Source organism: Cherax quadricarinatus, chromosome 92, assembly GCF_038502225.1.
Source record: "Cherax quadricarinatus isolate ZL_2023a chromosome 92, ASM3850222v1, whole genome shotgun sequence".
Taxonomy (NCBI): Eukaryota; Metazoa; Arthropoda; class Malacostraca; order Decapoda; family Parastacidae; genus Cherax; species Cherax quadricarinatus.
The window spans coordinates 7,138,114-7,158,113 of record NC_091383.1 but is presented as its reverse complement, the minus strand read 5'-3'; the positions used below and the strand labels follow the sequence as shown (position 1 = coordinate 7,158,113).

The 20,000-nt window shown below is 48.9% G+C and overlaps 1 protein-coding gene across 1 annotated transcript in view; it reads left to right on the top strand.

The window, feature by feature from the left end:
- Nucleotides 1–20,000, top strand: part of LOC138855389 (uncharacterized) — a 293,544-nt gene that overhangs the window by 155,971 nt on the left and 117,573 nt on the right. The window contains exon 3 of the mRNA XM_070104527.1: nt 13,712–13,841. Coding sequence (XP_069960628.1) covers nt 13,712–13,841 — 130 coding nt within the window. The remainder of the gene's footprint in view (nt 1–13,711; nt 13,842–20,000) is intronic.

Genomic DNA, 20,000 nt, shown 5'->3' with positions numbered 1-20,000 from the left:
ATGGCTAGGTATTTCGGGCAGACTTAGGTTAATTTTTAACTTTAAAATATTACAAATTGTGAGGTAATTTGACTCAAGAAATCGTAATGACACGATTGCAAATAAACCATACCCCCGGCCGGGATTGAACCCGCGGTCATAGAGTCTCAAAACTCCAGCCCGTCGCGTTAGCCACTAGACCAGCTAGCCACAATAAGATTCATCCAACTAGGTATATTAACCTTCCTATGGTGTAGAAATATACCTAGTTGGATGAATCTTATTGTGGCTAGCTGGTCCAGTGGCTAACGCGACGGTCTGACCGCGGGTTCAATCCCGGCCGGGGGTATGGTTTATGAGGTAATTTGGTATTATGGCTAAGTTAGTGTTGGATGTTGTGACTCACATATGCTGTGTACGAAATCTTTGATTATTCTTTGTTGAGATGGCTAATGGCTGCTCTGTGATTTGCTAGCCTAGTGTACAGGGCCGGATTAAGGCGTGGGTTTTAGGCGCCGCAGCGCAGGGTCCTCCTCCAGCTGGAGGGCCTCCAGGGGCTGCAGCGCAGGGTCCTCCTCCAGCTGGAGGGCCTCCAGGGGCTGCAGCGCAGGGTCCTTCTCCAGCTGGAGGGCCTCCAGGGGCTGCAGCCCAGGGTCCTCCTCCAGCTGGAGGGCCTCCAGGGGCTGCAGCGCAGGGTCCTCCTCCAGCTGGAGGGCCTCCAAGGGCTGCAGCCCAGGGTCCTCCTCCAGTTGGAGGGCCTCTAGGGGCTGCAGCGCAGGGTCCTCCTCCAGCTGGAGGGCCTCCAGGGGCTGCAGCGCAGGGTCCTTCTCCAGCTGGAGGGCCTCCAGGGGCTGCAGCGCAGGGTCCTCCTCCAGCTGGAGGGCCTCCAGGGGCTGCAGCGCAGGGGCCTCCTCCAGCTGGAGGGCCTCCAAGGGCTGCAGCCCAGGGTTCTCCTCCAGCTGGAGGGCCTCCAGGGGCTGCAGCGCAGGGTCCTCCTCCAGCTGGAGGGCCTCCAGGGGCTGAAGCCCAGGGTCCTCCTCCAGCTGGAGGGCCTCCAGGGGCTGCAGCGCAGGGTCCTCCTCCAGCTGGAGGGCCTCCAGGGGCTGCAGCGCAGGGTCCTCCTCCAGCTGGAGGGCCTCCAGGGGCTGAAGCCCAGGGTCCTCCTCCAGCTGGAGGGCCTCCAGGGGCTGCAGCGCAGGGTCCTCCTCCAGCTGGAGGGCCTCCAGGGGCTGCAGCGCAGGGTCCTCCTCCAGCTGGAGGGCCTCCAGGGGCTGCAGCGCAGGGTCCTCCTCCAGCTGGAGGGCCTCCAGGGGCTGCAGCGCAGGGTCCTCCTCCAGCTGGAGGGCCTCCAGGGGCTGCAGCCCAGGGTCCTCCTCCAGCTGGAGGGCCTCCAGGGGCTGCAGCGCAGGGTCCTCCTCCAGCTGGAGGGCCTCCAGGGGCTGCAGCCCAGGGTCCTCCTCCAGCTGGAGGGCCTCCAGGGGCTGCACCCCAGGGACTCCGCCAGCTGGTGGGCCTCCAGTGGCTGCACCCCAGGGACTCCGCCAGCTGGTGGACCTCCAGGGGCTGCACCCCAGGGACTCCGCCAGCTGGTGGACCTCCAGGGGCTGCACCCCAGGGACTCCGCCAGCTGGTGGACCTCCAGGGGCTGCACCCCAGGGACTCCGCCAGCTGGTGGGCCTCCAGGGGGCTGCACCCCCATGGACTCCGCCAGCTGGTGGACCTCCAGGGGCTGCACCCCAGGGACTCCGCCAGCTGGTGGGCCTCCAGTGACTGCACCCCAGGGACTCCGCCAGCTGGTGGGCCTCCAGGGGCTGCAGCCCAGGGTCCTCCTCCAGCTGGAGGGCCTCGAGGGGCTGCAGCCCAGGGTCCTCCTCCAGCTGGAGGGCCTCCAGGGGCTGCACCCCAGGGACTCCGCCAGCTGATGGGCCTCCAGGGGCTGCACCCCAGGGACTCCGCCAGCTGGTGGGCCTCCAGTGGCTGCACCCCAGGGACTCCGCCAGCTGGTTGGCCTCCAGGGGCTGCACCCCAGGGACTCCGCCAGCTGGTGGGCCTCCAGGGGCTGCACCCCAGGGACTCCGCCAGCTGGTGGGCCTCCAGGGGCTGCACCCCAGGGACTCCGCCAGCTGGTGGACCTCCAGGGGCTGCACCCCAGGGACTCCGCCAGCTGGTGGGCCTACAGTGGCTGCACCCCAGGGACTCCGCCAGCTGGTGGGCCTCCAGGGGCTGCACCCCAGGGACTCCGCCAGCTGGTGGACCTCCAGGGGCTGCACCCCAGGGACTCCGCCAGCTGGTGGACCTCCAGGGGCTGCACCCCAGGGACTCCGCCAGCTGGTGGACCTCCAGGGGCTGCACCCCAGGGACTCCGCCAGCTGGTGGGCCTCCAGGGGCTGCACCCCAGGGACTCCGCCAGCTGGTGGACCTCCAGGGGCTGCACCCCAGGGACTCCGCCAGCTGGTGGACCTCCAGAGATTAAGTGACAAGTGTTCACAGTTAACGATGTACGTTTAATATTTCATTATATTGCTACGTTACTTATATAATGAACTGTTAACTGTTGCAATTATTTTTTGATAAAGATTTAAGAGTGGGTCCCTATAATGGACCTCACAGTACCTGTGGCCCAGGGGCCTAGCCCAGGGGCCTAGCCCAGGGGCCTAGCCCAAGGGCCTAGCCCAGGGGCCTAGCCCAAGGGCCTAGCCCAGGGGCCTAGCCCAAGGGCCTAGCCCAGGGGCCTAGCCCAGGGGCCTAGCCAAGGGGGTCTAGCCCAGGGGCCTACAAAATCTTAATCCGGCTCTGCTCATATAGGCTGCCAGAATCAGAGTTTTTGTGGTCTTTCGGTGATATGTTTGGTGTGATGCTTGTTACTGGATCATTCTCTTCCGTTGATACCTTTAGTTTCTCACCTTCCAGTTTGTACTCCGTGTCTGGTCTTCCCTCCTCTTCTCCAGATTTCATGTTCTTACACTTGTTGAGATTGAACTCAAGGAGACACTTGCTTGATAACGTCTAACAAATATTTTTGTTAGTGACTTTGAGAAGGACCAGCCTAATATGTGCCAGTAGGCCTGCTGCAGTATTCCTCCAAGAAGATTTAGACATATTCCTTCTTAAAATATGTCTAAATCTTCTTGGAGACCCACACTGCCCTCTTCAGTACATATATATCTTAAGAGATTTACACCAGTGGCAAACAGACACATGTATTATTTATATTACATCTTAGTTAGTTAGTTTAATACGTTTATTATGCACCCCATACCCATCCTGTGGGCAGTAGTCACCCCATACCCATCCTGTGGGCGGTAGTCACCCCATACCCATCCTGTGGGCGGTAGTCAAAAGATTACAGAGGTACATAATGGGTCCAGGGACTGGACCTCAAAGTTTTGATAGCTGAGCAAGTTACAGAGGTAATGAATTCACAATTTACAAAGGTAATGAACTCACAATTTACAAAGGTAATGAACTCCAGGTAGGTCTAGTCACAATCATGACAAGTTACAAAGGTATTTACAGATTACAGAGGTACACAATGGGTCCAGGGACCGGGCTCCAAAGTTTTGATGGCTGAACTAGGTACAAGGTAATGAACTCACAAGTTACAAAGGTAATGAACTCACAAGTTACAAAGGTAATGAACTCACAAGTTACAAATCTGACAGCTCGTTTACAAACATCAATAAAGAGAAGTGGCCCCTAGTAATGATCCTTGGGAACACCAGCCTTTATTAAATAAAATATTTCCTCTGTATTTAGGGTACTCTGTGATCGACTGGATAATCTGTCTTGTAAATAAATGGTTCGGAGAACCGAGAAATTGGGAAATTAGATACATGTGTAACACCTAGGTGTCTTTCAAGACTCTGTACAGTGGTCTTCACCAACTCCAAGACTGAGGGACTGATTACCTCATCTTTTGTATATAGTTCTGCTGTCTTCACATTATGTTCTTGTCTTGATAAAGTCACTGGAGGGCGACACGTCTACAAATAAAGATACCTAGATGTTGCACATGTGTCTAATTCTTCCGTGTTATCACCCTCGCTTTCACCAGATTCCTCACTACCACCATTTTTATACCTTCACCATCTCTCTCACCTTCACCATCTCTCTCACCTTCACCATCTCTCTCACCTTCACCATCTCTCTCACCTTCACCATCTCTCTCACCTTCACCATCTCTCTCACCTTCACCATCTCCCTCACTTTCACCATCTCCCTCACCTTCACCATCTCCCTCACCTTCACCATCTCCCTCACTTTCACCATCTCCCTCACTTTCACCATCTCCCTCACCTTCACCATCTCCCTCACCGTCATCATCTCCCTCACCGTCACCATCTCCCTCACCGTCATCATCTCCCTCACCGTCATCATCTCCCTCACCGTCATCATCTCCCTCACCGTCACCATCTCCCTCACCGTCACCATCTCCCTCACCGTCATCATCTCCCTCACCGTCACCATCTCCCTCACCTTCACCATCTCCCTCACCGTCATCATCTCCCTCACCGTCATCATCTCCCTCACCGTCACCATCTCCCTCACCGTCATCATCTCCCTCACCGTCATCATCTCCCTCACCGTCATCATCTCCCTCACCGTCACCATCTCCCTCACCGTCACCATCTCCCTCACCGTCATCATCTCCCTCACCGTCACCATCTCCCTCACCGTCACCATCTCCCTCACCGTCACCATCTCCCTCACCGTCACCATCTCCCTCACCGTCATCATCTCCCTCACCGTCATCATCTCCCTCACCGTCACCATCTCCCTCACCGTCATCATCTCCCTCACCTTCACCATCTCCCTCACCTTCACCATCTCCCTCACCTTCACCATCTCCCTCACCTTCACCATCTCCCTCACCTTCACCATCTCCCTCACCTTCACCATCTCCCTCACCTTCACCATCTCCCTCACCTTCACCATCTCCCTCACCTTCATCATCTCCCTCACCGTCACCATCTCCCTCACCGTCACCATCTCCCTCACCGTCACCATCTCCCTCACCGTCATCATCTCCCTCACCGTCATCATCTCCCTCACCGTCACCATCTCCCTCACCTTCATCATCTCCCTCACCGTCATCATCTCCCTCACCGTCATCTCCCTCCCCGTCATCATCTCCCTCACCGTCACCATCTCCCTCACCTTCACCATCTCCCACACCGTCATCATCTCCCTCCCCGTCACCATCTCCCTCCCCGTCATCATCTCCCTCACCGTCATCATCTCCCTCCCCGTCACCATCTCCCTCCCCATCATCATCTCCCTCACCGTCATCATCTCCCTCACCGTCATCTCCCTCCCCGTCATCATCTCCCTCACCGTCACCATCTCCCTCACCGTCACCATCTCCCTCCCCGTCATCATCTCCCTCACCGTCATCATCTCCCTCCCCGTCACCATCTCCCTCCCCGTCATCATCTCCCTCACCGTCATCATCTCCCTCACCGTCATCTCCCTCCCCGTCATCATCTCCCTCACCGTCACCATCTCCCTCACCGTCATCATCTCCCTCACCTTCACCATCTCCCTCACCGTCATCATCTCCCTCACCGTCATCATCTCCCTCGCAACCATCTCCCTCACCACCACCACCATCGCACCTTTGTCTCAACATACCCGTGTCACATCTTTCCAGTTCGCTCTGACAAATTTTTCTCCCGTTCGCGTATTGAGTGAATGAAGGTGACGTCATCCACGTCTTTGAGCGGATTTACGAACGACCCAAAACATCTGACTGCAGCCTTTGAAGGGAGCGAGACGCGCCATCCTTGACTAAATGGAATGACTTTTTACCTCACACAAAGGAAATTAAGTAAACGACATGGAATAGGAAAAGATTTGTCTAGAACGACAGATATCAAAGTCTCGATGCTCTTATTTTGATCTCTAAATACAGTGAACCCCCGGTTAACGATATTTTTTCACTCCAGAAGTATGTTCAGGTGCCAGTACTGACCGAATTTGTTCCCATAAGGAATATTGTGAAGTAGATTAGTCCATTTCAGACCCCCAAACATACACATACAAACGCACTTACATAAATACACTTACATAATTGGTCACATTCGGAGGTAATCGTTATGCGGGGGTCCACTGTATTTCTTCTGTAATAAGATGATGACTTTCTGTACAACGTGGATATTTTCATTTATCGTTTGGCATTGATGGAATGTAATTTTTTAGTAGTTTGGGATGAAGGAACGACAGGAATGAGTTGGTTGGTAGTATCAAGACTCATGCGCAATCAGCTCACACACTGAGGACCGGGGGTCGATCACCGGTACGGGTAGAAACATTAGGAACGTGTTTCCATAAGACACCTGCTGTCCCTGTTCACCAATCAGTTTAAAATGGGTACCTGGGTGTTAGTGGACTGGTGTGGGTCGCATCCTGGGTGTTAGTGGACTGGTGTGGGTCACATCCTGGGTGTTAGTGGACTGGTGTGGGTCGCATCCTGGGTGTTAGTGGACTGGTGTGGGTCGCATCTTGGGTGTTAGTGGACTGGTGTGGGTCGCATCCTGGGTGTTAGTGGACTGGTGTGGGTCACATCCTGGGTGTTAGTGGACTGGTGTGGGTCACATCCTGGGTGTTAGTGGACTGGTGTGGGTCACATCCTGGGTGTTAGTGGACTGGTGTGGGTCGAATCCTCGGTGTTAGTGGACTGGTGTGGGTCACATCCTGGGTGTTAGTGGACTGGTGTGGGTCACATCCTGGGTGTTAGTGGACTGGTGTGGGTCGAATCCTGGGTGTTAGTGGACTGGTGTGGGTCACATACCTAGCTTTGGGTAGTGGCGGTTTTGATAAATTAGACACATGTGCAACTCTTGGGTATCTTTATTGAGGAAACGTTTCGCCACACAGTGGCTTCATCAGATTGATGGACTGAACACATCGACTCAAGGTTGAGGGACTGATTACCTCATTCTCCTCCTGTTCTTCAAGTTTCTCCTATGTATGGACTGATGAAGCCACTGTGTGGCGAAACGTTTCCTCAATAAAGATACCCAAGAGTTGCACATGTGTCTAATCTATCAAGAATGTTGTCGTTGGGAGGTCAGGTCCCTCTCAAATCCAAAACTTTAAGGGTGATGGACTGATTACATCGTCTTCAAGTCTCTTCTGCTTCTATCAACTTTTCTGTACTCGACTGAAGAAGCCTACTGTGTAGGTGAAACGTTTCGAAATAAAGATACCTAACTGTTGCATATGTGTCGTACCTAACAACAGTGATGCAGGTGTAATGTTTGTGTAAGCGATGGAAGTTAATTGATGGACTTTGAACACAACAGATGATCAGTTTGTTAGGTAAGACACATATGCAACAGTTAGGTATCTTTATTTCGAAACGTTTCGCCTACACAGTAGGCTTCTTCAGTCGAGTACAGAAAGGTTGATAGAAGCAGAAGATACTTGAAGACGATGTAATCAGTCCATCACCCTTAAAGTTTTGAGGTGGTCAGTCCCTCAGTCTGGAGAAGAGCATTGTTCCGTTGTCTGAAACAATATGAAGTTGAAGTGACAGAATGGGGCCTTTATATAGTCCCAGGAGGTGAGACGTAGGTTGCTTTGGGAGGGCAGGTCCTTCTCAAACCCAGCCGTTCTCACTAGTAGAGGTTGTCGAAGTGGTCTGTACCAAGATACCCTTGTGTTGCAGTGTCTGACAGAATGAACATTAAAATGGTATGAAATACCGACAGATTGTTAGGTAAGACACATATGCAACAGTTAGGTATCTTTATTTCGAAACGTTTCGCCTACACAGTAGGCTTCTTCAGTCGAGTACAGAAAGGTTGATAGAAGCAGAAGATACTTGAAGACGATGTAATCAGTCCATCACCCTTAAAGTTTTGAGGTGGTCAGTCCCTCAGTCTGGAGAAGAGCATTGTTCCGTTGTCTGAAACAATATGAAGTTGAAGTGACAGAATGGGGCCTTTATATAGTGCCAGGAGGTGAGACGTAGGTTGCTTTGGGAGGGCAGGTCCTTCTCAAACCCAGCCGTTCTCACTAGTAGAGGTTGTCGAAGTGGTCTGTACCAAGATACCCTTGTGTTGCAGTGTCTGACAGAATGAACATTAAAATGGTATGAAATACCGACAGATTGTTAGGTAAGACACATATGCAACAGTTAGGTATCTTTATTTCGAAACGTTTCGCCTACACAGTAGGCTTCTTCAGTCGAGTACAGAAAGGTTGATAGAAGAACAGGAGGAGAATGAGGTAATCAGTCCCTCAACCTTGAGTCGATGTGGTAAGTCCATCAATCTAATTTATCAACGTGTCGGTTCTCTGAACCATTCATCTACAGTCCTGTCAGACACTGCAACTTCTTGGGATCTTAATACTTGGGAATTCTTCGCTTGTCTAACCCTTGGGCACGACCTACTTGGGCAAGACCTACTTGGGCACGACCTACTTGGGCACGACCTACTTCCACATTGGACAAATGTGACACCACCTACGACTGCTGCACCTCTCCTGCCATACGGTTTATAAGCTCCTTCTCCGCACTTATGCCGTATTCTATTGAAGATTGATGGACTGACCACATCGACTCTAGGTTGAGGGACTGATTACCTCATTCTCCTCCTGTTCTTCAAGATTCTCCTATGTATGGACTGATGAAGCCACTGTGTGGCGAAACGTTTCCTCAATAAAGATACCCAAGAGTTGCACATATGTCTAATTTATCAATGGGTAAATAGAATTAACAAAGCTTATCGCTAGGGTAGAATTGAAAATTGGGATTGTAAAGGATCTGCCTAGTATGGTCCAACAGGCCTGCTGCAGTGCTCCTCCTTTCTTATGTTCTTATGATAGGCAGAAGGCCTTAAAAAGAAATGGTAAGAAAACATATGTTAAAATACCTAAGTCGAACCAGGTCTGGTAAGAGTTAACTAAAACAACCAACACATATATACAGAAACAAGGGCGGAGTTCCATGACTCACGAAATCGTAATGACACGACTGAAAACAAACCATACCACGGGCGGGGATAGAACCCGCGATCAGAGAGTCTCAAATCTCCAGACCGTCGCATTAGCCACTGGACCAGCTAGCCATACTTACAGAACTGGTGGCAGGTAAGACACATATGCAACAGTTAGGTATCTTTATTATGAAACGTTTCGCCTACACAGTAGGCTTCTTCAGTCAAGTACAGAAAAGTTGATAGAACAATGGAACATATGGAACAATGCTCTTCTCCAGACTGAGGGACTGACCACCTCAAAACTTTAAGGGTGATGGACTGATTACATCGTCTTCAAGTATCTTCTGCTTCTATCAACTTTTCTGTACTTGACTGAAGAAGCCTACTGTGTAGGCGAAACGTTTCATAATAAAGATACCTAACTGTTGCATATGTGTCTTACCTAACAACCTGTCGGTATTTTATTCCATTTTAATGTTCAGAACTGGTGGCAGCAGAAAGTCAAGTGATGTGAACTCGTCAGGAGGGTCCCCATGTTAACTGCCACCGGGTGGAGAAGGAAGGGGTGAAGTGAGGTAACAATGCGTGCCCAGTGCCCAGTGCCCAGCAAGCATTCATCTATTAACATTACCACCACTGCTCATTCATACTTCCACTCTTATCTAATGAACATTTCCCTTACACAGGCTCCTTCACCGTCGTGTGTTAGCGTGACTTGTAAATGGTCCAAGTAGGACCGAAATGTTATCATTAGCTTCTCTCTCTCCTATGTGTATAATTAAAAGTATTATCCAGAGGGCTGAGGAAGAGTTGTTGAGGTGATTCACACATTTAGAAAATATAGAACAAAATAGAATGACCTGTAGGTATATAAATTACAAAAAAGGCACAATACCGTGACTGGAACGATACACAAATAACCCTGACATAGAAGAGAGGAGCTTACCACGACGTTTCGGTCCGACTTGGTCCATTTACAAAGTTATAGTATGACTTTGTAAATGGTCCAAGTCAGACAGAAACGTCGTCGTAAGCTCCTTTCTTCTACGTACGGGTTATTTGTATACTGTAGGTATATAAATCTGTAGTGGAGGGCAGGTGGGGTAGGGGTCTGCAGAGGAAATGTTGGAAAGAGGGGGTAAAAGAGGTTTTGTACGCGAGGGTCTTGGACATCTAGCAGGCGAGTGTGAGCGTGTTAGAGAGGAGTGGAGGCAAGTACTTTATATGATTTGACATGCTGTTGGAGTGTGAGCAAGGTAATATTTATAAAGGGATTCATGGAAACTGGTCAGCCCCACAGGACATCCGGAATATACAGACGGATCTTCTGCCACAACGCCAGTTAACGATACAAGCTGCATGTGAGTCGGAAGATGTGACTGATAAAGACCTCACGGACTTGGAACTCCGACGTGCCATTAAAAACACAGGTGACACTTAGGCAACAGTTAGGCATCTTTATTCCGAAACGTTTCGCCTACTGTGTAGGCGAAACGTTTCGGAATAAAGTTGCCTAACTGTTGCCTATGTGTCTTACCTACCAACCTGTCGGTATTGTATACCATTTTGATGTTCACAGGTGACACTGCCCCGGGCATCGATGGTGTTACGTACTCTATGATTGCACGGGCTGGTCAGAGTGGATGGGAGACCATACTAAACGTCATTAACAAGTCGTGGAGGTCCGGGACACTCCCAGCAGCTTGGAAGAAGGCTACCATTGTACCAGTTCCATAGCCCAAGGACCCAGGCAGTACGAGACCCATATCGCTGACCAGCTGTTTAGCCAAGACTGCTGAGAGGATGGTGTTAAACCGCCTCCTACGGAAACTTGGACCCCCCTCATCATCACATATTTGGCTTCACCAAAGGAGTGGGTACAGCAGAGTGCATAACCACTCTACTAAACCAGATTGCTGATAGTAACAAGAAACAATGGTACCGAGTAGCGACTCAGGGAGAACCCCCTTCATACGATAGGTGGTGGTCCAGAGTAATGTACCGCCATCCATCGGCTTCGTTTGGGCTTTCCCACAGCCCAAATGATGGTAGACAAGGCTGAGGAGATGTGCCAGTACTGCCAGCACGTTGTCCAGTGTCCCCTAACACACTATCTCCTGGAGTGCCAAGTTACTGAGACACTCTGCAGGCAACTACCACTGATGTCCCCTCCCGAAGAAGACCCAGAGATGACTGTGGCCACACTAGTGTATCATGGAGTCAACGAACCAGACAAGCTGTTACCCGTAATAACGACATATCCTCCTCCTCGCTAGTGTCCACAGTTAGGAGTACATACAGTGTTGTTATAAGACGCACCAGATGAACGACCAGAACACTGCTTCAGCAACATACGTTGCAACATTGCAGAAACCTTTCTCCTTCAGGAGGCAGAGACGGGTCATCGCAAGATTAAGACCCGCGCCAGGACCCCGGTCTTGGCCAACATTATACATACATATACAAACTGGTCAGCCGAACTTGAGTCCTGGAGGAGAGAAGTCCAGTTCCTTCACTCGGAAAATGGGGCGGGTATATTTACAGTTTTGAACTATAGTATCAGCACCCTTCTGGCAAGACAGTGATGGAGTGAAAGATGATGATAGTGTTTCATCTTTTTGGGCCATCCTGCCTCGGTGTGAGACGGCCTATGTGTTAAAAAAAATCGTTATGGATGGTCGTGCATTCGTTATTAATGATATTGTATTCTTTACTGTTGCCACTGTATTTGCTATTAATAACACAACGAAAATATATTGAATAGTGTAGCAACGCTGCTGGTGTTCCCACAATATAACTATCATAAAAACTGTAAGATTACCTGTAAATGTTACCATATATATATATATATATATATATATATATATATATATATATATATATATATATATATATATATATATATATATATATATATATATATATATATATATGCAAAACAACCACTCTGAAAGAATAGAGAAATTCCAAGTGCTTTCGTGACTACTCACATTATCAAGGAACTATGATAATGTGAGTAGTCCTTGATAATGTGAGTAGTCACGAAAGCGCTTGGAATTTCTCTATTCTTTCAGAGTGGTTGTTTTGCATATATATATATATATATATATATATATATATATATATATATATATATATATATATATATATATATATATATATATATATATATATATATATATACTGATCGTGAAATCATTGCTCAGTGTTCGTTAAGCAGTCATCTGTTTGACTGCCTTAGTAACACATATGCTCACCTTAACAATACAGATGTTCTCCTTAGTAACACAGATGTTCACCTTAGTAACACAGATGTTCACCTTAGTAACACAGATGTTCACCTTTCAATCATCAGATTCACTAAGTGTTCAACTCGATTGATCACTTCCGCCACCTGGCTACACTACACCTAGCAACTATTGAACTTTCTGAGAAATATGACAAGTGCAACACTTGGGTGATGATTAAGGCAAATGTGCAACATTTAGGTGAAAAATATAACAAGTGGAACACCTGAGTGAAGAATAAGACACATGTACAACTTTTGGGTGAAGAATAAGACACATGTTCAACTTTTGGGTGAAGAATAAGACACATGTACAACTTTTGGGTGAAGAATAAGACACATGTTCAACTTTTGGGTGAAGAATAAGACACATGTACAACTTTTGGGTGAAGAATAAGACACATGTTCAACTTTTGGGTGAGGAATAAGACACATGTACAACTTTTGGGTGAAGAATAAGACACATGTACAACTTTTGGGTGAAGAATAAGACATAAGGAAATCTTTGATATTTCACATGTGTCTCATTCATCATCTCTCAGGTACTGAAGAGTAAACCATTATTGAGAGTTTTGCTTAATAAAGTGTCGCCTCTACTACACCACTTAACCTTAACTCTGTACCCCACCATCCACACCTCACAGTCACCATCTTAACTGGGTAACTAGTAAGGCAGAATGTTCACTGCCCTCCACCACTCAACCACAAATACAAATGTACGGAACACCTCTACATCACACCACACCAGCTTGAGTGTTCTACTTGACAGATCATCTCTATACTACGCCACACCTCACAACACCAGCTTGACTGAGTGTTCCACTTGACAGATCGTCTCTATACTCCACTACACCCCACAACACCAGCTTGACTGAGTGTTTCACTTGACAGATCATCTCTATACTCCACTACACCTCACAACACCAGCTTGACTGAATGTTCCACTTGACAGATCATCTCTATACTCCACTACACCCCACAACACCAGCTTGACTGAGTGTTTCACTTGACAGATCATCTCTATACTCCACTACACCCCACAACATCAGCTTGACTGAGTGTTCCACTTGACAGATCATCTCTATATTTCACTACACCCCACAACACTAGCTTGACTGAGTGTTCCACTTGACAGATCATCTCTATACTCCACTACACCCCACAACACCAGCTTGACTGAGTGTTCCACTTGACAGATCATCTCTATACTCCACTACACCCCACAACACCAGCTTGACTGAGTGTTCCACTTGACAGATCATCTCTATACTCCACTACACCCCACAACATCAGCTTGACTGAGTGTTCCACTTGACAGATCATCTCTATACTCCACTACACCCCACAACACCAGCTTGACTGAGTGTTTCACTTGACAGATCATCTCTATAATCCACTACACCCCACAACACCAGCTTGACTGAGTGTTCCACTTGACAGATCATCTCTATACTCCACTACACCCCACAACACCAGCTTGACTGAGTGTTCCACTTGACAGATCGCCTCAGCGGGCGGGAGTCTACAAGCAGAGTGTCGACTGACGTTGGGACCACATCAACTGAGTGCCTTCAAGACCCTGCGAGTCAGAGTGAGGATGATATCATACGTTGACAACTATCATTCCTCAGGTGAGTCCTATCCTCGCTAGGACCTATTCTTTCTTCGTAGCTGCTGCTATAATGTCAAGATCCCTTGATCAAAGGAAATGGAGCTGGTAATGTCTTTTTATTTTTTTTGTCCTATTCTTTTCTAATTTCAAGGTCCTGACTGCATATAATTTCTCTGTTCACTAAGATTCCTCGTGTTCTGTGTTCTCCTGTTCTCTCTCATCCATCCTTGCGAAGGCCTCTACCTTCTTCTTTGGTCTAGGGAACTGAAGGATTTCTGGAATGATATTCTTGGCTTCCATGTTCTTTACTCTTTATTCTCCTTCTTTTCTTACTCCATACTCTTTATTCTTGGCACTACATATAATGTATTTTCTTTATTCTTTCGTATTTCTCGTGTTTTGCATGTTTTCATTTGAGTTTCTGGATAATAGTAGCCACACTGAGAACAGCAGCAGCTGTAGCTCTCCAGCAACAGCACCAATAACAGCACACAATGTATCGTAGATCGGTATTATATATCTGAAGATAAAGCTCTAGTCGTGTGACTAAAGTCTTCTATGTATCGTAGACAGATATGTAGACGTTATTATACCTGCAAGATATTGTTACTTGTGACTCCACACGTGAGACAGACAGCAACACAGTTATGATGGTCCTCAGGGACTTGTCAAGTGTTTGTTTGTAGGAGTCCACTTCCATTGTTTTGGTGCTGCACTTGTCGGCAGTACCTGATATGCAGACGAGCAGCACCCACAGCAGCAGCAGCACCCACGGCAGCAGCAGCACCCACGGCAGCAGCAGCACCCACGGCAGCAGCAGCACCCACGGTAGCAGCAGCACCCACACCAGCAGCAGCAGCAGCCCCACACCAGCAGCAGCACCCACGGCAGCAGCAGTACCCACCAGCAGCAGCACCCACACCAGCAGCAGCACTTAGCAGCAGCACCCACACCAGCAGCAGCACCCACGGCAGCAGCAGCAGCAGCAGCAGCCCCACAGCAGCAGCAGCAGCAGCAGCACCCACGGCAGCAGCAGTACCCACACCAGCAGCAGCACCCACACCAGCAGCAGCACCCACGGCAGCAGCAGCACCCACGGCAGCAGCAGCACCCACAGCAGCAGCAGCACCCACACCAGCAGCAGCACCCACGGCAGCAGCAGTACCCACACCAGCAGCAGCACCCACACCAGCAGCAGCACCCACACCAGCAGCAGCACCCACGGCAGCAGCAGCACCCACACCAGCAGCAGCACCCACAGCAGCAGCAGCACCCACAGCAGCAGCAGCACCCACACCAGCAGCAGCACCCACACCAGCAGTACCCTCACCAGCAGCACCCACACCAGCAGCATCCTCACCAGCAGCACCCACACCAGCAGCAGCACCCACACCAGCAGCAGCACCCACACCAGCAGCAGCACCCACACCAGCAGCAGCACCCTCACAAGCAGCAGCACCCACAGCAGCAGCAGCACCCACGGCAGCAGCAGCACCCACACCAGCAGCAGCACCCTCACCAGCAGCAGCACCCACACCAGCAGCAGCACCCACACCAGCAGCAGCACCCACACCAGCAGCAGCACCCACACCAGCAGCAGCACCCTCACCAGCAGCAGCACCCACACCAGCAGCAGCACCCACACCAGCAGCAGCACCCTCACCAGCAGCAGCACCCACACCATCAGCACCCAAAGGAACTTTGCTGACTTAGTCGTAAGAACTAACAACAGGGCGTCTATACTGCAAGCTGAATTACTTGCCATCCTAATGGCACTAAAGCTAGCTTATGACTCTGAGCTTGACTCTATCATCATTACTGATTCTGTGTCATCACTGATGCCTCTTGACTCACATAATGACTCTAACAACATGCTCACTGGAGAAGCCAGGTACAGATACTCAAAAGTCTGGAAAAAATGAATTTCTGTGGAATTTTTACAAATACCATCATATATCAGTAACAGCCATGTCGACAGCACAGACAGCAACCACGCTAGCAGAGGAAACAGCAACAGAGCGTACAGTAACAGCAGCACCCAAAACAAAACCCACAACAGCACACACTGCAGCATTCACAACAGCACTGCTGTTATCCTTCACACACACTAGACAGGACACACACCTGCCGTGACTGTGTCTCGGTTCACAACACTCTCGTAACAGCATAAATTTGTTGACTAGCTCTGTGCACCAGACAGATGTTGTCGAAGCTGGATCAATATATGTGTATGTGCGTGTGCGTGTGTGTGTGTGTGTTTAAAGACGATGTAATCAGTCCATCACCCTTGAAGACGTAGTTCTGAGGTAGTCAGTCCCTCAGCCTGGAGAAGAGTTCACCTCCATAGTCTGGAACAAGGTGAGGAGAAAATCTTGATAAATTAGACACATGTGCAACTCTTGGGTATCTTTATTGAGGAAACGTTTCGCCACACAGTGGCTTCATCAGTCCATACATAGGAGAAACTTGAAGAACAGGAGGAGAATGAGGTAATCAGTCCCTCAACCTTGAGTCGATGTGTTCAGTCCATCAATCTTGAGTAGAATACGGCATATGAGCGGAGAAGGAGCTTATAAACCGTATGGCAGGAGAGGTGCAGCAGTCGTAGGTGGTGTCACATTTGTTCAATGTGGAAGTAGGTCGTGCCCAAGTAGGTCGTGCCCAAGTAGATCGTGCCCAAGTAGGTCGTGCCCAAGTAGATCGTGCCCAAGTAGGTCGTACCCAAGAATTAGGCAAGCGAAGAATTCCTAAGTATTAAGATCTCAAGAAGTTGCAGTGTCTGACAGGTTTGAAAATCTTGATGACAGTGGAGACGGATCCCACTAGTAGAAATAACGTAGTCATTGCCACGAATTCAATCCCCACCCGTACCGTGGGTTTTTTTTCTACTGGATAGGTCTATCTCAAATCCAACCTCACTCGTACCTATTAGTCAAGAAAAGCTGACAAAAGTTATCCTCTGTACCAAGATACCAATGTTTTGCTGTGTCTGACAGTATAATTATGATAATGGTATCCAATACCGACAAGTTGATAAAGTAGACATGTATCTTCATTCCTAAACGTTTCGCCTACACAGAAGAATATTAGGTAAATGGACACAGATGTAACTAATGTGACATTTTATTGTGGCAACGTTTCGCTCTCCAGGAGCTTTATCAAGCGAAACGTTGCCACAATAAAACGTCACATAAGATGCATAAGTGTGCATTTACCTGACAATTTGTCGGTAATTCTACCATTACTACACAGAAGTCTGTCGTGTAGGCGAAACGTTTCGGAATAAGGACACCTAACTGTGCATCAAGGCAGGTGTATACACAATCCCTTGCGGCAACTGTAACCAAATTCACGTGGGACAAATATCACGAAAACCACCGGAGACGCATTTCTGAACAGAGACGTGAGCATTAAGGCGCCGTAGCCTGGTGGCTAAAAGCACACACTTCACACGGCGAGGGTCTGAGTTCGATACCCAGCGAGGGTAGAAACAGTGGGCGTGTTTCCTTATACCGGTTGTCTATGTTCACCCATCAGTAAAATGGGTACCTGGGTGTTTGTGGACTGGTGTAGGTCACATCCTGGGTGTTAGTGGACCGGTGTGGGTCACACCCTGGGTGTTTGTGGACTGGTGTGGGTCACATCCTGGGTGTTAGTGGACTGGTGTGGGTCACATCCTGGGTGTTAGTGGACTGGTGTGGGTCACATCCTGGGTGTTAGTGGACTGGTGTGGGTCACATCCTGGGTGTTAGTGGACTGGTGTGGGTCACATCCTGGGTGTTAGTGGACTGGTGTGGGTCACATCCTGGGTGTTAGTGGACTGGTGTGGGTCGCATCCTGGGTGTTAGTGGACTGGTGTGGGTCACATCCTGGGTGTTAGTGGACTGGTGTGGGTCACATCCTGGGTGTTAGTGGACTGGTGTGGGTCACATCCTGGGTGTTAGTGGACTGGTGTGGGTCACATCCTGGGACAAAACTGACCTAATTTGCGGGAAATGCTCAGCATAACAAGCGGCTTTCTATATAGTAGTATGTCACTGATGTCAGCTATGGTCTGTATACCTTGTACATGTACTTGTGTACCTTGTACATGTACTTGTATACCTTGTACATGTACTTGTATACCTTGTACATGTACTGGTATACCTTGTACATGCACTTGTATACCTTGTACATGTACTTGTATACCTTGTACATGTACTTGTATACCTTGTACATGCACTTGTATACCTTGTACATGTACTTGTATACCTTGTACATGTACTTGTATACCTTGTACATGCACTTGTATACCTTGTACATGTACTTGTATACCTTGTACATGTACTTGTATACCTTGTACATGTACTTGTATACCTTGTACATGTACTTGTATACCTTGTACATGTACTTGTATACCTTGTACATGTACTTGTATACCTTGTACATGTACTTGTATACCTTGTACATGTACTTGTATACCTTGTACATGTACTGGCAGTAAATAAAGATATTATTAGTGTTACTTAAACAACGACTGTGCTTATACAGACCTTCCACAACCACTTGATCAATTATAATGGCGTACGATGTATTGTCAAAGTACAGGACACATCACAAAACAGGATTCTGTAATAATCACTAGTGAGCATATCAGACAACTTCTGCCAGAGAGGCGGAGTCTGTGATATAGCCGAACTTCTCGCTAAGAAGATTCTTGATAACTATCCCACATAGCAATGTGTGGTATGTTGAGGTTGGCCGAGTATATCTTGTATGTTGGGGTGGACCAAGCATGTCTGGTATGTTGAAATGGGCCAAGCATGTCTGGCATGTTGAAATGGACCAAGCATGTCTGGCGTGTTGAAATGGACCAAGCATGTCTGGCATGTTGAAATGGACCAAGCATGTCTGGTATGTTGGGGCAGACCAAGCATGTCTCGTATGGAGGGATGGACCAAACATGTCTTGTATACTGAGATGCACGAAACATGTCTGGTATGTTGGGAGAGGCCAAACATGTCTGGTATGTTGGGACGGGCCAAACATGTCTGGTATGTTGGGACGGGCCAAACATGTCTGGTATGTTGGGACGGGCCAAACATGTCTGGTATGTTGGGACGGGCCAAACATGTCTGGTATGTTGGGACGGGCCAAACATGTCTGGTATGTTGGGACTGGCCAAACATGTCTGGTATGTTGGGACAGGCCAAACATGTCTTGTATGTTGGGACGGGCCAAACATGTCTTGTATGTTGGGACTGGCCAAACATGTCTTGTATGTTGGGACTGGCCAAACATGTCTGGTATGTTGGGACGGGCCAAACATGTCTGGTATGTTGGGACGGGCCAAACATGTCTGGTATGTTGGGACGGGCCAAACATGTCTGGTATGTTGGGACGGGCCAAACATGTCTGGTATGTTGGGACGGGCCAAACATGTCTGGTATGTTGGTATGGACCAAGTTGGAAGCAGAGGTACGGTCTCGCGAGATGGTTCTGTCTTGTTTAATATCTCTCGGAAGTTACGATATTTGGGTAGTATCGAGTAGTGTGTTAACTCTATGTGCTTCTCTGATGTGCTCGGGCTGTAACAGCTATCGTAAGGCACATCTCACAGTGTACACCCATGATGTACTCTGGATGTTACTATCTAACTTTAAGGGGCACGTAAGTACACTTGTCTTCTAATAACATGATTATTTTCCACTATAATCTACCTTATCCATAATTACTATCGCATTTATGATAGTAATTATGTACAACCCGATAGATGTGCTTATTATGTACGTGGCTATTGTACATAGCTCCATCTTGTGAGACCGTGTGGATGTACTCGGTCCTGTAAGGTTCCACACGGTGTACATTTATACGGCTGTTGTTGTTATTGGTGATGGTGGTGGTGGTGGTGGTGGTGGTGGTGGTGGTGGTGGTGGTGGTGGTGGTGGTGGTGATGGTGGTGGTGGTGGTGATGGTGGTGGTGATGGTGGTGGTGGTGATGGTGGTGGTGGTGGTGGTGGTGGTGGTGGTGGTGGTGGTGGTGGTGGTGGTGGTGGTGGTGGTGGTGGTGGTGATGGTGGTGGTGGTGGTGATGGTGGTGGTGATGGTGGTGGTGGTGATGGTGGTGGTGGTGGTGGTGGTGGTGGTGGTGGTGGTGGTGGTGGTGGTGGTGGTGGTGGTGGTGATGGTGGTGGTGGTG